This window comes from Melozone crissalis, unplaced genomic scaffold (genome assembly GCF_028551555.1).
Source record: "Melozone crissalis strain CALT ecotype California unplaced genomic scaffold, PUWL_Pcris_2 ptg000017l_1, whole genome shotgun sequence".
Classification (NCBI taxonomy): domain Eukaryota; kingdom Metazoa; phylum Chordata; class Aves; order Passeriformes; family Passerellidae; genus Melozone; species Melozone crissalis.
Window position 1 is genome coordinate 8,381,119 of NW_026535795.1, and position 14,388 is coordinate 8,395,506.

Here is a 14,388-nt window from a genome sequence, read left to right on the forward strand (position 1 = left end):
GTGTGCCTTATTAATCAAAATCAGCATTGGCTTGCTTCATGGTACAAAGCTATAAATTGCTGCAAACTAGCACAGATTTGCATGGTGTTCAACTTCTTGTTTCAGGACTAACCTCTTCAGTTTTCCCAGGTTTAGCCACCACTAAATATCTCAGTATTTAGCTTGCACGGCCCCATGAAATTCTGAGTTGAGAGGGCCTAATAGCTTCTATAGCAATACTTCTTTCTTGAAGGTGAAAGTGTTTGCTGGCTCTTGTTGGATTGCATGTCTTGCACTCAATGCCTTCACTTGCCACAAAAAATTTATTTCTGGTCTTGAGTGCAAATTGTCATTCAGCATCTGAATAAGCAGTAAACTTCTTTATGAATGATTTTGTGCAATGACTAAGATACTGTGCTTGCATAAATGTTAATCAAACTCTGTAAATTGCTGTTTGCTTATATATGATGACTATTATGATTTGAAAAAATGCAAATTTGTTTTGAAACCAAACCTGTTTTTCTTGCCTACATTTCAGTCAGAACTAAGACATGGTCCGTTTTACTATATGAAGCAGCCACTCACCACAGACCCTGTTGATGTTGTACCACAGGATGGACGGAATGATTTCTATTGCTGGGTTTGTCATCGGGAAGGCCAAGTCCTCTGCTGTGAACTCTGTCCTCGGGTTTATCATGCTAAGTGTCTGAAACTGACAGCCGAACCAGAGGGGGATTGGTTTTGCCCAGAATGTGAGGTTAGTTTGATATAAGGAGTGGATTTCTTGCTTGGTTTTGAGATTTAAGCAGCTTTTTCTGTGTTCTGAAATGTTTCTGGTTTATTCCTGTTGCCTCTTGGTCAAGGTACCAGAAAAATTTGTGCAGAAGAGGAGGCATCCATGGCTGTGCTTCACCACTTTTTCTCTGTGTGTTACCTGCCTTGTGTTTGCCTTCTTACCACGAGTCTCCAACTTGATTTGTGTCTCCAGCTCTAGAGAAGCACCATTTCAAACAGTGATACCTGCATCAGGCACCAGTAATTCTGAAATCATTCTGAAGTTTTCACTGGTTTAACTTGTACTTCTTCTTGTGGGCTGATCAGCTTTTCAACAGTGCAGAAAAAAATGCACTATAGGGTCTACATAAACAAATGGGTATTTTGTTGCTGTGGAAGAATTTAATCATTCCTCTCCAGTGATTACTGGGGAGAGAATACTTAGCATCCAAATATCTGTAATGAAAGCAAATTGGTTTATGGCATGTTTTCCTCTGATCACTTATTTTATTAGAGCCCAGGTGACCTTCTCACTTGCTCACATTGCTCTGAACCCATATTGTATTTGGGAATTCTATGTATTCACATATTCATTTTGTGTGATCTTGAAGATGCTGCATAATTTTCTGCTCTTTTTCCTTTTTTCTTCTTTTTTGATAACATACACAGGCCAAAACCCAGGTAAAACAGGCATCTGAAGTACTTATATTACATTATCAGAAATGTTTTGTTTCTCATAGAACAGCTATTATATTTCATTTGATTGGTAGAATGTGTCAGTGGAGAAGTATTTATCTAGAAATGTTTGCTGACAAAGTGTTTCTTTAATCTGAACTTTTAGAAAATCACAGTTGCAGAATGCATAGAAACACAGAGTAAAGCAATGACAATGCTCACCATCGAACAGCTATCATATCTACTGAAGTTTGCACTACAGAAAATGAAACAGCCAGGGGTAAGGACATTTTTGTTGTTTTCTTCTTTAAAAACTTGGATCGTGTGTTTGTCATAATCTGGGGTTTGCTTCCTTTAGTGGATGATGAATGCTTGGTTTATCAGATTGTTTGTGGCAGCTTCTGTTCTATGTGCCACCTGTCTAGCACAGACAGATTAGTTTAGGTTGTACAGACTGTTCTGGAGTGCATTTAAACTGTATTTTTGTGATGTAACTTCTGGATGTATTTTCAGTAGATGTAATGAAAGTACAGTGTGGTTTTCCAGTGGAAGGTGGTGATTTCTCACTCTCTGAAAGTGGACAATGCTGTATCAGACACAAAAGGGGAATGTGGAGGCATGATCTCTTCCCAATATATTTATATAGACAGCCCTAGGCACTGACACTGTTGCATTATTAATTATATGTGTTGAAAATGTTGCTTCTATCTGTTATTAGCAAGTGTTCTTACCACAGAAGTTGGTTGTATCACATACTTTTAAAATGCTGAGGAAATTCCTTCAGTGTGTCTAAAACATGTACCATTGTTTGTTGTAAATCACAACAGTAATTTTTACAAATCCCCTAGCTTTTGTGGTTTTTGCAATTCATCATGTCCAGCATATGAAAGATCAGCTAAATGAGACCCTTTAGTTCCTGTTGTTCTACTATTAGTTTATTACCTCACAACATTTTATAATTACTTTTGAAGAATTTTGTCTGATAGCACAGAAAATGAGTGTTGTGTCATTGATGAAACTGTTCAGTATTAGTAACCAGTGTGGTTATTTTTTCCCCTAACAGACAGAGCCATTTCAAAAACCAGTTTCACTGGATCAACACCCAGATTATGCAGAATATATCTTTCATCCAATGGACCTTTGTACATTAGAGAAGGTTTGTATGAAGCTAGCTGAGGAAGGTCCTTGAGTTTGATTGCTATCTGTAACATTTCTAAAATGTTTGATGGCAGGAGGAGAGAGGTTATTTGAAATTATTTTGATGGATGTGGTGGTTTCTTGGTTATTAAGAAAATGAGTTCATTTTCAGCTTAAAACCAATCATATGTTAACTGAACTTCTCTTCTTTGTCTGAGCCAGTAACAAATGCTCAGGAAAAAATAGTGTGAATAAGACAAGCTTACACTGCTGATTTCCTTCTATTAAATTAATCTGATTCCATGAATGATCTCCAGGAGGGACTTCTTAAAGCAGGATTTTCATTTGATCATTATGTTGTATTATGGTTCATTTGATCATTATGGATCACTGGTTCATTAATTAGGGATCATTTGATGTATATCCAGGGGTCATTCCTGACTCATTTTACTGATCATTCAACAAATACTGTAATCTCCACTGCACCTGAGGTGTAGAAGAAAAAAGAAACTGTCAAGAGGTGGATAATGGAACTTTCGTTCTCAGTTCAATAGTAATTTGAAAGTACATATAATGAAGAAATTCTCCATTGCTTAATGAAGAGTGAAGCATTGCAGAGCTTTGTTCTGTCAGGACCTGGTGAAGAGACAACTTTTCATTCTCTGTGTCCTTACAAAGGAGGCTGATGCCTTTATGGTAAAAAAACCATGGGACTAATTTTATTTAATCAAATTGCTTTACCCACTAGGTAGACTCTAATATCAAACATATTGTCTAATGTACTGTGACCACTATTTTTTCTGGGTCTTGCTGTGGAGGGATAATACATCAGTAGAAGAAACCAAAGACTTTTCTGCAGAAACATTGTGTTCCTAACACTGTTAGGAAACATGTTTTTTTTTGGAAATGTTTGAGATGTTGATCTAAATAATTCACTATTTACATTCAATTTAGACAATTAATACATTTTCAGGGCAGTCAAAAGGCACCTTGAATTTGAGAGATTCTTAAGCATTTAGAATCATAATTCTGCAGTAAACAAATATCATGGAATCACAGACTGGTTTGGGTTGGAAGAATCTTTAAGCTCATCTCCTTCCAGCCCCCTGCTGTGGACAAGGACACCTTCCACAGGACCAGGTTGCTCAGAGCTCGGTCCAGCCTGGCCTTGAACACCTCCAGGGGTCAGTTTTATTTATTGTATGACTGATGGAACACAGCACTCAGGAAGAAGCTGTCACTTTTTACTGATTTCTGTTTCCTGATACATTTTTAATTTCTTGTTTCCAGAATGTTAAAAAGAAAATGTACGGTTGCACTGAAGCATTTTTGGCTGATGCCAAATGGATTTTGCACAACTGCATTATTTACAATGGGGGTAGGTGTTAATGTGTACTTACATCCTCAGATATGAAACTTTGACATAGTTAAAGTCATGGAGCAATTTGTGGACTTCTACACTGAAAGTGCCTTCCTGTTAATAACCATAGTGCCTAAAAACAACAATTTTTTTTAGTAAGTGGTATAAATAAAACTATAGGGCCAGATACAACCTGTCCTGTCACTTACTCATTCCACCTTAGAGAAAACATTTCAAATTAGGTAGAATCATGCAATGGTTTAGGTCTTAAATGATCTGATCCAATCTGCCTCATCTAGTTCCAACCCCTGAATTATTTTAATGTTTTGCATCATACAGCACTTAATTGAGACATAATTGAGAAGATCAGACAGCAAATCCCTCATTGAAAGAGTGTGTCAGTGGTGGGAAGGATACAACAGGTTTTAAAAAGGAGCATTTAAAGATTATTAAATGTTACATTAAGAAGAAAGTGCTGATGTTCTGCTTTTGCAAGCATGTAGTTCATGCATATGTTTTTACATAGTTTTTTAAGATCTTCTCTTTTGTTTTTACAGATGACTTTTATATCTGAAAACTGTTGATTTTATCATAGTTCTGCTGTAACAATTTTCTTGGTTTAAAGCATTTTATTGTTTCCTCAGGAAATCACAAATTGACACAAACAGCAAAAGTCATCATCAAGATCTGTGAGCATGAGGTATGAGTGCCCCAATTAAATTAATTGTTCTTTGTGTTTAGTGTCCCATGTCATGTATTTGTGAGTGACTGACTTAATACATATTTTCCAAGATGTGTATTGCAGATTTATAATTCTTGTAGGTTTCCTTACATTGAGGTATGCATATCCATGGCCTACAGAATGGCATTTGGTAAAAGCGTTGCTTATATGTCTTCCACTAGGATATTCACTATTTATAATTAAGCCTTGTGGGGAGGGAAGAAGAGAAAGTGGATGTATAGATTCTGCTCAAAGGCACCTATCCTATTAATAAATATTTGGAGCTGGAAAAAGAGACCAACATCTTCTGATGCATAGATGTACTTTTTGTGATTCTTTTACTGTAACAATATGATTTTCCTCTGAATAAATGCAAATGACCATCCTTTGGATACTGTTTAATCTCTCCAATAACTTTGCTTTTTCTTTCCAGATGAATGAAATTGAAGTATGTCCGGAATGTTATTTAGCTGCTTGCCAAAAACGCGAGAATTGGTTTTGTGAGCCTTGTGTAAGTTGAGAATTATGGTGGTCTAGCTTCTACATTAAACTAGCAGTTCTCATTTGACTGTTATGCCCTCTTTGTTTTAAACCTGTGGTGGTTCCTGAGTCAAGGAAAGCTGCTGTAGTTTGTTTACCAAGTTAGTTATGTGCTGGCATATCATCCTTGTGGAGTCAGACTGTCTCAAATTACTTAGCTGTAAGATTATAGGTTTTCACAAAAGGATTGATCCAGTCAGAAATAATTGTAAAGGCTGTCAGCAACCAGTTCACAAGTTCTTTGTCCTCAAATATAAGGTAACTGCCTTGTGCCAGCAGTGCTTATGTGTGGTACCCTCAGTGGTTGGAGCATTTCTGAAATGTGAACGTCTCTTTCTGCAGATGTGCATCAGTTGAGACCTGATTTTTCTTTCATGATCTATTGATAGGTTGTCTGTTTCCTGTTTAATACTGAACCAAATTTGGGAAGACATCTTAAGATTCTCAAGTAGAAGTGTGTAATCCATCAAGTTCTTTCTTGGATTGTCCTGGTTTCAGCTGGGATAAGGGTTCCTTTTCTTCTTAGCAGCTGGAACAGTGCTGTATTTTTGATTCAGTATGAGAATAACGTTGATGACACACTGATGTTTTGGTTGTTGCTAAGTAGTGCTTACTCTAAGTCAAGGACTTTTTAGTGTCTTTATGATCTGCCAAGACACAAGCCTAAGTAAAAATTACAGCATTTCAAAGATTGGCTCTAGCTTAAGTAATGCTATATATTTGGAGAGGACTGATAAAAAATAAATCAATAAAGAAGTGCAATTACTAACGGTTTAATTAGGTTGTGTAAGGTTTTATGTTTAGCAAGTTTTTTTAATATAATTTTATCATTTTGTCCTCTTAGGACTTATTTTGTTTATAGTGAAATGGCATTTTGTATATGGCAAATGCCTTGTGCATGGTGGATCTTTATTGAATCTAAGTAATCCATATAATTTTAAAAAAATCATGTTTATTATCAGATTTGAAGCTAGTACTGCTTACATTTTCTTACTGTGTATTTTGCTTCTTCCTCTAGAGCAATCCCCACCCTTTGGTCTGGGCTAAACTCAAAGGCTTTCCATTCTGGCCTGCTAAAGCACTGAGGGATAAAGATGGGCAAGTTGATGCCCGTTTCTTTGGCCAACATGACAGGTGGGAGTTGAACAAATGGATGTCTTTGGCTGTACTTAAGAAATTTATGTTGAAATTTTGTGTGCTTACAAGTTTTTGGATCCTGTCTTTAGAAACTTGACTCTAACAAAAACTGTGTAATACAGTAGCAAACACAATTTTAGTTCCTTACATGATTGTAAGATAATCTGGTGAGTGTGCAGCTTAATTCCTGTGTTTGGTGCCGTGCTGGGGAGAACTATAGTTCTTAAAGGTGGAAGAAACCAATGAAGTAATTTATGTTATCTAAACATTATGGGAATAAGTACACACCTGTAGGTTTAAAAATATAGAAATATAACCTGTGTTGAAAATGCTAGTTTTGCTCTGAAGGGAGTTCTCTGTACATGTGAATCCTCTGCTTAGGTGGACACAGCCATGATGAACACAAGTTGATTTGTCATGAATTAGAAATATAAATCTTTAATAACATGTGTAAAAACCCCAACTATACAGGGCCATGGAATAATTAAGTCAAAGTTCCTGCTGGTTTAGGGTCTTGGCAGGCAGTTTCAGGGTCTGCTTAATTTCATTATAAATAAGATCTGTCCAGTACTTGCTGATGAAACTTTTCCTGGCACTGAGGAATTTGGCCAACCTGGCCTGGGGTGTGAAATGTTTCTAAGAAGGTACTTGTGAAGTGTTCATTTCCTTACCTGCTTTTTACATTTGTGCTATGACAGATAGACTGTTTAGCAATGGTTGACTTGCAGTTACATAGACTGTTCCAATTAGGAATATTTTGTCATTTGGCCAGTGTTAAGTCATGTTTTATTGCTACTGGGTAAAGTAAAATAAGCCACTCATAATCCAAGGCATGCAACTTGCTTACTTACAAAACTAAGCACTGAAATATTAAAATAATGTAATTATGGTTCTTTAAAATTATCTAGCTACTCACATCTTTATGAATAGGCAAAAATAAATTAGTATTTGCATAAAAGCTGGCAATGTCAATTCACAGTATGAAATGTAGTTATATTATTTTTCTGTTTTATATATAGGGCCTGGGTTCCAATAAATAATTGCTACCTCATGTCTAAAGAAATTCCTTTTTCTGTGAAAAAGACTAAAAGCATCTTCAATAGTGCAATGCAAGAAATGGAGGTTTATGTTGATAACATTCGTAGAAAATTTGGAGTATTTAATTATGCACCTTTCCGGACACCATATACTCCCAACAATCAATACCAAATGTTGTTAGACCCTGCAAACCCAGCTGCTGGAACTGCAAAGACAGACAAACAAGAGAAAATCAAACTAAATTTTGATATGACAGCATCACCCAAGATCCTGATGAGCAAGTCCATGCTGGGCAGTAGCACAGGTCGCAGGATTTCACTGACAGATATGCCACGGTCACCAATGAGTACAAACTCCTCAGTTCACACTGGCTCTGATGTTGAACAGGATGCAGAGAAAAAAGCAACTTCCAGTCATTTTAGTGCCAGTGAGGAATCCATGGACTTCATTGAGAAAAATACAGGTAAAAAATAAAAAGGAGGAACAGAGCTTTGGAAATGGACTAGTTTTATTCCATGCACTTTTTAATGATAGGCTGTGTTATGACTATCATTGAAAGATAGTCTATGACTATCATGGACTATGCTATAACTATGGCTGTTTATGAAGAAATTTTAAAAAAAGAGATGCATTTAACTTTCAGTATCACAGATAAGAAAGAACTGTTCTTTCTATCATCTTGAGAAGGAATGAATAATTTTGAAAAGTGACTAAACCCGTTCAATTTAAATAGAAGAAATAGTTGTAACTATTAAAGTGAATGCAGAGTGGAAATAAAAAAAATATAATTTTCATGAGTAGATGTTCTGGTTTTAAATCTGTCTGTCTTTATTAATTTTGTACTTTTTCAGCTTCTCCAGCACCAACAAGAACAGGTCAATCAGGGAGCTTGTCAGGCAGCCCCAAACCTTTCTCTCCTCAAGCATCAACACCAATTTCTGCTAAGCAAGAAAGAACTTCCACGCCAGGAAGCATTCTGAATCTTAACCTTGGTTAGTTCTGATATTTGAAAACCTAATATTCTTACAGCTGAAAAAATTATGGTGGTGTCAATGCAGCATAATATAAACAAATGTGCTTATATGTGACTTTAAATGAGCAAAGGTCTTTAAATGAGGCACACATGTAATTATTGTTTTATCAGATTTACTGGGTTTTTTATCTTGTGAAAGAAAGTTTCCATTATTGTTTCTTGTTGATGAAAGGAAGTAGTTAAAGGATAATTTTTTTCTCAGCTGAACTGTAAAAATGAATGTGTCTAAACAGTAGGTAAGTTTCTAAAGGTTGCAATTACATGAACATTGCTGCTCTTCACCACTCAGTCTCTCTCAAGTGAATTGCTGGCAAGGTTTTCTTGTGATCTTTAGGATTTAGGATTTTCTAGGGCTTCTCTCTTGCTGCCTTCACATCACCTCCTCACTGACCATCCCTCTCTAGGGAGATAGATGGATGAAAGGAATTAGCAGAATTCTTGAAGTCTTGAAACTCCCTAGAAGTAAATTTTGGGATTGTGGAATTTTGAAAGATGGAGTAGGTAAGTACTAAGTTGGTGAAACAGCTCTGCAAGCCAAACATGTAAATCAGTTTCCTCAGTCATGCTTTGTTCCTGTGAGTGTTCTGATTCAGTTCTGGTTGCTTTTTACCTCCATGTGATATTACACAGAGACCCAGGATTTTGCCCCCTTGGTGTTAGCCAGGTACTTCAGAAAGGATTAAGTTCAAATATTGAATTCATGTCTTCAGTGCCTTACAGGTATTCTGATTCTGGATACAAGCTCACAAGTCTATTTTACAATGGGTCATATGCGTGGACATAATTGTAGAATTAATTTATTTCTGCTGCACTGCAGCTGTTTGTCACCTCATCTGAGGTGACAATGCATGTGGAAAAACATTAAAAAATACATAGTGCTGCAGTTGTTTGAGCCACAGATGGGAGACATCAGGTGGAACACTTTGAATAAATAGCTTAGATTGGAAAATCTGATGTTATGGTCCATGAGTAATACCATAAAAGAAGTGCTTGTACACTCTCAAGTAGAATATCTGGGTTTTTTTTCAGGTTTAGGGGAATTTCCTTTATTATACTTTTTGGTGATGAGAGTGAACAACCCTTCTTGATTTAATAGTGTCAGCTGTGCCAGGCATGTGTTCTTCTGTGGATATTAGAATTTTTCCAATATAACTCATAGTACTTCATTGTCATATGTGATGTGAACAGAGTTTCTCTCTACAAAAACAAAAGTGAGAGTCCAGAAAACAAAGACACTTTGTATCTTCAGGAGAGTGCTAGGAGGATTCTGTGGTCTGCAGTTGAGCAAAAAGGAAGGAAAAATAACAGAAATGAACCATCTGTTGCTACTGGCACACTTGCTAATTGACATATACTGAAAAATGTGTTATTCTATCTTGAATTTACTTATTTATCCAGTGAAATAATCTACTTTTTTATGTATTCTCATGACCTAAGTTTTGTATTTTAAATGATGACTATAAAGATTTTATGTGTCTTACAATATTCTAAAGATTTTATTTCTATTTAATTTTCTCTGTGAAGGTAGTAGTAAATAACAGCAGTAGTTTAGTAGAAGTGCTGTCAGACAGCTTTACAAACCTGGATGGGGATTTCTTGATAAATTCACATTGGTGGAGAAAATGACCCCATAATTGATACATGTGTTTTGTGCATGAAGAGAGGAAGAATCCATTTTTTGTAGTAAAGTCATTTTAGAGTTACTATTTACCCCACAATTAGAAAAAATTGCAGTATGTTGCAGATTGTCTGCATTGCTCTTTGGTGAAATGTGTTTTCTCAGGGTTTCTGTGGTCGAGATGACCTTGAGGTGTTAGAAAGTCTCTTTTTCCCAGCCCTGAGATTGAAGAAGGAGTCAGGATTCTTCAGCTGTGGTTTTCAAGGTTGTTTATTCTCTGTTATCTAGAACATTCTTTTCCTGACCTGCTGAGGTCTGTCTGTGGCACTCTGACCGCCCCAGAGGCGGTGTTATCTTTTTATACTAAAAACTACGTGTACATTATTTACAAGAATTTTCCAATACCTATTACCCATGTTAGACAGTGTGTTTCTACTCTAAACCAATCCAAAAGTGTCACCATCACCCAGAAGATGGAGGCTAGGAAGAAGAAAGAAGGACAAGGCACACCCAAATCCCTCTATCTTGGCTTCTGAACCCCATTCTAAAAACCCAAAATTTTACTTTTTCACCCTGTGACAAACTAACTATCATTCTACTTAAACTCTCATGGCTTGAGAGTTGACCATATAAAGTTGGTCATTTTTTCCATGGGTTAAAATCAAAGGCACAGGTATCTTTGGCTTCATGCCAAGGTCTCTGAGCCCTCTGCCAGGGACTTGTGCCATCCAGGGCAGCCAGAGGGATGTCCTGGGTTCTGACAGTGTTTTATCTGGATAGCTATCTTAGTTCTTTGTGTAAAATCTTTATTCTGAGCTGTGTTTGTTGTTGCAGATCGCAGCAAGGCCGAGATGGATCTGAAGGAGCTGAGTGAGTCTGTGCAGCAGCAGAGCACCCCCGTGCAGCTCATCTCCCCCAAGCGCCAGATCCGCAGCAGGTTCCAGCTCAACCTGGACAAGACCATCGAGAGCTGTAAGGCACAGCTGGGTGAGTGTCCCTCCAGAACTGCAGCCGCATTTCTCCTCACAGAGAAAAGCAAGGCACCGTTCTTCCCAAGGATATTTCTGGGTTTCGCATTCTCTGAACAGCAGAGAAAGGAAAAACAATTCTTATCTCATTTGCTGTGCCTGTGTTTGTGCAAAAGTAGAATGCAACATGGAGATTGTTTACCCAAAGTGATGGTGTTTTGTTTCCTTGGCCTATCAGGGCCAAGTGTTTGTGTGTGTTGGGACTATGAGCAGAGTTGAGTGCTTAGCAGGTTCAGTTTTAGATTATAGAATAATATAGTATAATAAAGTAATTAATCAGCCTTCTGATATCAATGGAGCCCTCCTCATCATTCCTCCTTCATTGGGGCCTGCAACCAATCAGCTATAAAGAACACTCAAATTGGGGGTCAAGCAAGTTTTTGGATAGTAAAACCATAAATACTTTATGTTTTAAAAAAAGAGTAGAGAATATTCAAGCTCTTTGAGGCGAGTAGAATGCACTGAACTAGTTTGTTTTAAAACACAGTGAAACCTGATGCTTCAAATTTTCCTTTCATCTTTTAACCTGTTTTGGTACCATTCCGATGTAGATAGTATGAGAGGATTGTAGTCTTATCTGCTTTGCATGTTGAAAAATTGGAGAATTCTGCCTAAATTCTGTCAGTTGCACAAAGTACAATGAATGTAAGTAACTAACTATAATCAGGTGAATAGTGTTGCTGATTTTTAAGGTGGCTTCTTGTGGATAAAAATAATTCACTTTTGTATTTGCCAGCATTGGGCCCTGAATTGAACAATAGACCTTGCAGGTAGTGGGAAAAAGCAGTGAAAGGAGGGCCATTGACTGAAATAAAAATATTAATTGGAGTATGAAGAAGTTCATTCTTATACGTTACGGTGCTGGGATAGGGCACTAAGCTTTGTAGCTAAAGGACTGATAGTTAAGGTAATGGTATGTGTACACTTTGTTCCAGTATATAGAGTATTTTCTTGATAATGTCAGTCAGTCTGATGTCAGCATGGAATGTACTTTCCTTCCCACAATTAGGAATAAATGAAATATCTGAAGCTGTTTATACTGCAGTAGAACACAGTGACTCTGAAGATTCAGAAAAATCTGATACCAGTGACAGTGAATATAGCGATGAGGATCAGAAATCAAAGAATGATCAAGAGGATGGGGAGGACAAGGAAGGTGCAAGAAGTGACAAAGAATCATTGAGCTTGAAAAAAAAACCTAAGCCTCCAGCACAGAATGAAGACAAGGAGGAACTTAAAAGCACAAGTCCAGAAGTGGAGAAAACGGAAGAACCGGTCAAGGAAAAGGCTGTTTCAGACACTGAAAAAGAATTTTCTGAAAAGGGAAAGAGTTTACAGCATCCTGCAAAAGAAAAGCTGAAAGGGAAAGATGAAACAGACTCTCCAACTGTCCATCTAGGACTGGACTCTGACTCTGAGAGTGAACTTGTCATCGATCTAGGAGATGATCATTGTGCTCGTGAAGGAAGGAAAAACAAGAAAGAATCTAAAGAATCTTCTCCTAAACAAGATGGTAGGATGAAATTATTTCCTTTTGTTTACCCTCTGTTCTGTTCTTGCCAAAGGTAGAATTGCCACCTTTATTTTTGCATTAAGATAAAAATTGTTTTGATACAGATATTTTTAGGAGTGATTGTTCATCCTTTGTGACTATGAAAAACGTTTTCAGTTCCCATTGTAGTTTCTGGTTTAAATAAAATTAGTTTTACTGTTTCCTTTCAGCAGAATGGAACTAAGAATATCCATAATTTTTGCTGGGCAGGAACCAGCACTTGGCCTTATTGAACCTGATTAAGTTGTCCCAACCCCTTGATTCACTCTGTCAAGATCTTTGCAGAGCTTTCCTGCCCTTGAGCAGATCAACACTCCTGCCCAGTGTGGTGTCATCTGAATGTGGTTGTCAATGTCAGTTCACTGTTGTTTAGAAAGTTTATCGTTTCTTCAGTTACTGCTCAGACATTAATCCTTTAGAATGTTTTTTCTCCTGAAAGAAATTGAGATGACAGGTGAAAGTGGTAAGGCAGAAACACCCTAACAAGTGCTAACGTCTCACATATCTTTTGAATGAGGTCAGGCTCGTTTTTCTTGGTTTTGTACTTCTTGTTTTGCTTAGCCACTGATGCATCTGAATTGCCACCACTTTCAACTAGACTGAAATGACTTTACTTGTAGAATATTGATACTTTTGAGGAAAACAATTCAAAGCAGATTGGAAGGTATATATAGCAGTTCCAAAAACTAGATGGAAAATTACAAATCAGATGTTTTGGTGAAAAGCAGCCATAACATTTTATGTTTTGTTTAGTTGTAGGTAAAACTCCACCTTCCTCCAGTGCAAGCACCCAGCCTCTACCAGAAACTCCAGTGCTCACCCGCTCTGCATCACAGACCCCCCCAGCTGGTGTGACAGCAACCACCAGTGCTGCTTCTACTGTCAGTGCTCCCTCTGCTGCCACAGGGAGCCCTGCGAAAAAGCAGAGGCCTCTGCTGCCCAAGGAAACCGCCCCTGCTGTGCAGAGGGTGGTGTGGAATTCTTCAAATAAATTCCAGACGTCTTCTCAGAAGTGGCACATGCAGAAGGTACAGAGGCAGCAGCAGCAGCAGAGCCAGCAGTCTCAGTCACAGCAGCCTCAGTCCTCTCAGGGGACAAGATACCAGACAAGACAAGCAGTTAAAGGTACACACTTTTCTGACTCAAATGTGCCTGTAGTGCCATAATTCCCCAGTAGTGATCCCTGTGCTCCAGGGGTGCCCAGCCAAGAGTTCTGTGTAAAGAAAATCTCAAAGTCTGCTTCTACTCTGATAAGTGTCTTTAGTATGAAAGCTACTCACTATACTTGCTATTTCTGCTGTGTATTTAGAGTCATGTCTTCTTATTTAATGACAAAAAAATTGTGTGTCTGTGTAAATATTTTTTCTTTTCATAGCTATAACAGATTTGGAAGGGTGAACTGAATAATTTTCTGGATCACATGCTAAAACCATTAACTATTCCACTTGCATGTTTACCAGTGTCACCTCAGTATCTACAAATTGCTTCCAGTTTTATCTGACAGATCTGAAGGGTTTTTCAGAGTATAATTTGACAACAATGAAATTACCCAGGCTCCAGGATTTGTCTTTGAAATCCCTGTTGTTTAACAAGACTTTGATGCTAGTTTACTGAGCAAACAGCCCTGGCATTTCAGAATGTTTTCACTGTTTTCTCATCATCCCTTTGCTGGAACCTTCACCAATAGCTGGCACAGGGTGACACAAGCCTGTGCTGCTGATGCTTGCCTTCACTTAACAGCAAGTTTATGTAAATCAGCTTCATTTGTCATTTCAAGTTAATAAACTGAAATGTTT

General features: G+C 37.5%; 1 protein-coding gene across 5 annotated transcripts in view; it reads left to right on the forward strand.

Moving 5' to 3' along the window:
* ZMYND8 (zinc finger MYND-type containing 8) overlaps positions 1 to 14,388 on the forward strand; it is a 48,932-nt gene that overhangs the window by 24,727 nt on the left and 9,817 nt on the right. For 4 of the 5 annotated variants that reach the window (XM_054274375.1, XM_054274377.1, XM_054274378.1 and 1 more), the window contains exons 4-15: positions 518 to 736; positions 1,595 to 1,708; positions 2,492 to 2,584; positions 3,856 to 3,943; positions 4,570 to 4,625; positions 5,080 to 5,157; positions 6,205 to 6,320; positions 7,343 to 7,824; positions 8,213 to 8,353; positions 10,847 to 10,999; positions 12,050 to 12,553; positions 13,346 to 13,717. In XM_054274375.1, coding sequence (XP_054130350.1) covers positions 518 to 736; positions 1,595 to 1,708; positions 2,492 to 2,584; positions 3,856 to 3,943; positions 4,570 to 4,625; positions 5,080 to 5,157; positions 6,205 to 6,320; positions 7,343 to 7,824; positions 8,213 to 8,353; positions 10,847 to 10,999; positions 12,050 to 12,553; positions 13,346 to 13,717 — 2,416 coding nt within the window. The remainder of the gene's footprint in view (positions 1 to 517; positions 737 to 1,594; positions 1,709 to 2,491; positions 2,585 to 3,855; positions 3,944 to 4,569; positions 4,626 to 5,079; positions 5,158 to 6,204; positions 6,321 to 7,342; positions 7,825 to 8,212; positions 8,354 to 10,846; positions 11,000 to 12,049; positions 12,554 to 13,345; positions 13,718 to 14,388) is intronic. The other variant, XM_054274380.1, reaches the window with a different exon arrangement.